The sequence below is a fragment of the Streptopelia decaocto genome (assembly GCF_964273445.1).
Source record: "Streptopelia decaocto genome assembly, chromosome: 9".
In the NCBI taxonomy this organism is placed as follows: domain Eukaryota; kingdom Metazoa; phylum Chordata; class Aves; order Columbiformes; family Columbidae; genus Streptopelia; species Streptopelia decaocto.
The window spans coordinates 4842359-4848237 of NC_138664.1; the positions used below are offsets into that span (position 1 = coordinate 4842359).

The following is a 5879-nucleotide window of genomic DNA, read 5'->3' on the forward strand; positions in this document are numbered from 1 at the left end:
ATTCTCCACCCCATGTTCTGACACGCTGACTGCATTAGCATTGTCTTTCAGACTAATACTGTCTTTCACAGCAGAACGCCCTGTGGGGGAAAGAAATCTTTGAAGCTACTCATTCTAATCTTCAAAGAAGGACCTTGAAGAGCACTTGTAGAGAGAGTGTGGGAAACTTTGGAACAGGGGATAATGCTATAAAGCTGGCTTTCCCCTTTTTCCGTCCATACTTGTACCGCTGTTGTGTTTCCACTTTTTGCAGTTATGTAAATCTCCCAGAGTGCTGAAGAAAGTTTATCCATTCTTCCATCCTGTTGAAAATGTCTACCAGTTTCTCGAAAAAGTTGTGAACCAGAAATAACCCATAAGCCTGCAATACAGATTGCAGCCTTAACCCCTGGCAACGAAGAGACTGGGGTGGGGGAAGAGGTGGTGGCTGCATGCTCCTCTAGCATACACTTTTTAGGCATGTTTTTTCAAGCCACATGCCTACATTTTTCTAGTGTTATGCAGCAAAAATCGCTAGAAAATGCCAATTTATACTGTTAAAGAATGTGGAGAAAGCTGGTAGTTTAGTTGTGGAATGATACTATTTAGAGAAATATAATAAATCACTCAAGAAGACATGTTTTTCCCCCACTGAGGAGACACTTTCATTTCCGCTGTGACATATTCCACAGCCCACACAATCATTAAGTCACTAGGTTTTTACAGGAACTTCTGTGTAAAAGAAAAAAAATTCCATTAAACCAGAGAGTACAAAGCTGTGTGCGTGTTCTGGGGCTGCTCATTACTGACCCTGATTAAGAGCGCTGCACTGCTCTCTGCATTTCATTCTAAATGGAAACTGCCGAGTTCTATTACGTCTATTACTTAGCTCAAGATTATCTGCAATATGTGCTTCAGGAATCACATCGTGGACCAGCCAAAACCAGGGTTGCTCATGTCTTGCGAAACATTGCATCTTCGCTGCAAGACCAAACCGAGGAGGCTCTCAGACCGTTCTTGGACAGGATCGATATCACCTCTGTAGCTGTTGCCAAGAGAATTTTCAATGGGGTCATGGAAGAAAAGTTTGCTGATGGAAATACTAACTGGGGACGAATTATGACCATATTTACGTTTGGAGGTCTTCTCACTAAGAAGCTTCAAGAGCATGGAGTTCAGCTGACTGGAGAGGAGAAGGAGCAGATTTCTTATTTCATCACGGAGTACATAATAAATAACAAAGCTGAATGGATAGATGCGAATGGTGGCTGGGTAAGTTTCTCACTTTCCACCCAAGTCTAGATTAGGAGATTTTGTTTAATAAAGGAAAACTATTGTTTCAGATGCTGCCAAAATAATTTTATTCCATGTTTTATTTGGTGGTTTAATATTTGATGTCTCAAGTGTCTCCTTGAGACTTACAGTGAAAGCTTTGCTTCTGCTTTAAATAGAGCAATGCTAAACCACAACTTTATTTTCTAAAAGGCACTTTCCTGTAACAGTGAAAACCCTGGACTTAGTCTTGAATCACAGAATAGTATGACAATTCAGGTTTAGAGGGAACTTAGGAAATCATCTGGTCCAGCCTCTTGCTCAAAGCAAATTAAACTATGCATGCCATGAAATATCCCATTATTAAATCAAAAATCAAGTGGCATTCTAAAGTTAGTGCAGCAATTTGGCTTCCATAGAGGAGCTGGTTCAAAAACTCTGAAGTTCAAAGTAAAGGGAAGAATACACAGGTGTGATCCTCATGGCTGAAGTCAGTACTTTTGCTATGGATTTCAACAAAGCCATTATTTAATCCCCCAAATTAGTTTTACTTAAACCAATGTACAGGTAAGTACAATTGGGGTTAAATCTTTTTTATTTGTTTGGACTGAGATAATCCCAGAATTTCCATCTATAAATGGTCAGTGCTGAGAAAAGCATTTGTCAATATGTGGATTATTTTGCCAAGCTGCTGGAATTCCCTTCTGCCAGTGGAGGGGAGGTCCCTTTTGCTTTGCAGAGTTTCATCGCGCCAATACCTTTTTCTTTTGCAGTAAGAGGAAGCACAGAATCAATGACATCAGAGTCAGTTATTTCCCTGGTACTTTTTTCCTTCACCTAGATGTAAATGTTACTTTCTCTTTCCACCGCTCTCTCGTCCCACTTCTACTTCCTATTTGCTTTACTTTTTTCCCTCATTTGTTTTCTAGAGTTTTGCTTTTCTTTCTTTCTCTTGGCTTGTTTTGCTCCATCTCTGCCTGGTAGCAGTAAAAAAAACCCCAAAGTGACAATGAATCATGAACCTTTGATGCACCCGATTTACTGTAAAGGCTTCTCTCTCCATCTCTTTGAAATAGAGTCAATTTTATTTATGAGAAGTATCAACTCCTGGCAACATTCTGTCAAAATACGTGGGTCATCCTAGTAGAATAAGGAGGCTTAAAGGAAGATATTTGAAAGTATATTGCTACATCAGAAACATTGTACTTGTATCTTCCTTTAAGATGTGGGCTTAGATGATATAGTTCACATTCATTTTCTATTTAAGCAGGGAGGGCGCAGACTTGACTTGGAAATAAAACAAACATGCAGCAAGGTGCAGCTATTTTCAGCTACTGTTTTTAAAGCCCTATTCATCTTTTGGAGGTTGGGCTCTGCAAACCTGTCCCTCCCTGCACAGTGGGGTAGCACTCTGTTAATCTGACACTAGCAGACAGTGGTGTGCTTTCCTAAACGTTATTTTTAAGCTGTCCCTAACCGTGAGTGTTCTTTTCCATAGGAAAATGGCTTCCTAACAAAGTTCGAAAGAAGATCACTACTGTCTTTCTCCAAAATTACAGCCATGTTCATAGCTATTTTTTCCTTGTTGAGAGAGTACTACTGAAATAAATGGACCTTCATGTAGAATCTAGATATTGCCACAAGCTTCATTGCTAAGCTTTCCTCCAAGCAATATCAACAAGAAAATAATTTTCTTCCATAATTTGTTTTTTAATTTATTTGTATTTATTTTGACTAAATACAATGTTTAACACGCTACCCTAATGGCCAAACCCGAATATGAGATCCCTCCAAAGAGGAATCGGCACAGCAATTCAAGTCACCCTTTCCAGGCAGGATTGCTTCGAGGGAGAGATTGTTCTCCGCACCCAGACAGCTCTCGGAATCTCTGTCGCACCTCCATGAAAGGACATTGTTTTACTGAAATACAATCCAATGGGTTAAGAAACAAGTTTTAATGTCATTTGTTTTGTAAATGAAATACTACTGTAATGCATTTTATTGCAACCTTTGTGTAAGCAACCGGGGGGGATTTCTGTGAAGAAAAAGGAAAGGCAAATTCTAGTGTAAAAGTGGGTACAAGTTACTGACACAGACTAAGCAATTTTTATGGGAAGAACAATTTGTGGAAGCTAGCAACTTAAAAATGTGCATTCACTTACTGTTAATGCAATGGTATGTGTTTCTTTGTTGTATTTTTTAATTTGCTCGTATCTGCACTGAATGTTCTTTCAGATTTGTGTAATGTAGCCATCTGGCTGAACTTTTTTTAAACTAGATGTTTCAAAATAGGCAGGCACAAAATATTTTTTAAATGAGAAATTTGTGTAAATACACTAATACTTTTGAAAAATACATTAAAATATGTATTTTAAAGTCTTATGATTGGTCTCATTTCCTTCAGAAAAATTGGAGGATAGGAAAAGATCTACCTGAGTAAGATAATTCTTAGAAAAGCTATCACAGTGATCTTGGAGAATCCAAGTAGTATATGAGCTTGACCTGAAGCCCACAGATATCAAGACTTTGAATTTTCTGCAGTACTTCTTACGTATTATATGTAGCTTGTATAAGAAACAGATAACTTGTGGCAAAATAAATGAACTGGGTCAGCCCTGATGATGGTAATTAGTGTTTTGGGATACACTGCAAAATGCAGCAAGTTCACGAGAAGGACCCAACAGACTTACAGGCTTTTATAGTCCAGGCCAACTGTTGTTTTGACTGAAATTCTATTTGCTTTTAAAGGTTCAACACTAGTTCTTCAATAATTCATTCTAGAAGAGTTTTCTTTAGCCATAGTGAATCTCCTATGTTAGGCAACCTAGGCTGGGTTTAAACAGTCTTTTTCTTTTGTAGACATGTAGGGAGGTGAACCAAACTGAGGCAGCAGTTGCCTGGGGCACACAACAGCATTATTCTAGGAGACAAATCCTCTAGAACAACAAGGTTTTATAGTAACAGGAGAATGAACCAGCCTCCTTCTGGTAACGGGTTCTCCACCTCTCATCTCAACATAAGAAGTTTTTTACAGTAAGAACAATCATTTATGGGAACAACCTCCCCTGGGACATGGTAGAATCCCAGTTGCTGAAGGTTTTCAAGATGTGATTGGGCAGGGTGCTAGATAACCTCATCTGGGCTCCCTTTCTCATGAAGGTTGGACCAGATGATCTCTTGAGGTCCCTTCCAAACTGGGCTATTCCATGATTCTGTGCTCTGACTTGGTGTGTTCAACCACACAACACAGACGTCAACATTTGCTAGAACCTGTATTGTGCTCTCTCTCTTTCTCTCTCTCCATCCCCAATGAAAACAAAGATTATTTAGCATGTATAGCAGGACTCCTGAGACAAATTTTGCTGATGTTGAAGAAGAGATGACACCTTCCTAAGGAAAAGAGGGCTGCTGAAGGGAAATGCCCACCCCCAGAACACCTATGGAAGTTCCCGTCACAAATGACATTTACAACATATTTTGACATATATTTATTTATTTGCAGTCTAAGTCTTCATGTTATTTAGTTCCTTTTTGTGCACTGTTATAAGCACATACTGTAGTGGCTAACACCAGTCTATTAATACCACATTCACTTCCTTTTACACTCATCTAGTAACCTATTTTATACTAGGGAGTACAATTTTAAAGTTAAATATCAAAGGCTAACCTAGCCTAGCCTTTTCAAAATCTAGGAGATGCAATGATTTTAGTCCTTGCCTTCATGGTAAGGCCTGGGCTTAAACAGAAACCTGGATCATTACCAGTCCAGAGGGCTCCAGATTATCTTCACCAGGACAAAACTTCCATTTGCTCTGCATTTAAGAGCAAGAAGAGCAGTGATGAGATGCACAACCTGGATGCTAACACGACTATTAGCTGAGTCTTTTTATATAGTATAGATACGCTTTAACTGTCAAGAAGTTATCTGTCCATGACACGGAGCAGCGTCCCGCTGTTCCAGGGGTCCCTACGGCTGCCAGGTGACACACAGGAGAGCACGACACCGCGTTCTAGAGCGAAACACGAGGGCAAAGATGTGCAGGGTGGGACAGCTGATAACTTAATGCACACAGCGGCTAAATTGAGATGTCACCAAACAAAACACCACCTAGAACACGTTTATGGAAAGAACTGTTCTCCTGTAGAAACGTCCCTTTCTGCACTTAAAGGTGGGTCGGATCGTTAAATGCGCCAAAACGAAGCCTCCGGTGTCTGCCGCCCTTTGGACACAGCTGTGCAGGTCAGCACACCTGCGGGCTGGGATAGTGTCCCAAGCCACCCTGTGAATGTCACCTGTCCCCTTTCCTTCCCCACACGTCCCTCACAGCCCAGGCTGTGGGGATATGAAACCGTTGGGTAGACCGTGGCAAAATATCCCGCCGAAATATAACTTCCTTTTCTACAACAAAACTAGGAAAGGGAAAATTCTTTGTAATCTACGCCACTCAAAAATAAAGACGGTCCTTGCCAGGGAGTTGGTGGGGCCCGGGCTGTCCCTCCAGCACCCTCACGGGTGGCGGTGGCTGGGACCAAGCGGAGATGGCAGCGCCCAGGCCTCACGGCACCGACTCGGGGCCCTTCCCGGAACCGGCCCGTCCCCGGGAGCCCTGCCCGGGAGGGCGAGGCCC

At 41.2% G+C, this 5879-nt stretch overlaps 1 protein-coding gene across 1 annotated transcript; it reads left to right on the plus strand.

The window, feature by feature from the left end:
• The first annotated feature begins 756 nt into the window (after window positions 1-756).
• Window positions 757-3621, plus strand: BCL2A1 (BCL2 related protein A1). Its single transcript, XM_082061143.1, has 2 exons — window positions 757-1251; window positions 2750-3621. The coding sequence occupies exons 1-2, from the start codon at window positions 832-834 to the stop codon at window positions 2852-2854; spliced, it is 525 nt and encodes a 174-aa protein (XP_081917269.1). The 5' UTR covers window positions 757-831; the 3' UTR covers window positions 2855-3621.
• Window positions 3622-5879: the final 2258 nt, after the last annotated feature.

Excerpts from the sequence above, each read along its gene's own strand:
- BCL2A1 (XM_082061143.1), top strand. The coding sequence starts at position 832 with ATGGAAACTGCCGAGTTCTATTACGTCTATTACTTAGCTCAAGATTAT. Across the intron at positions 1,252-2,749 it reads TAGATGCGAATGGTGGCTGG|GAAAATGGCTTCCTAACAAA; the intron begins GTAAGTTTCTCA and ends TCTTTTCCATAG.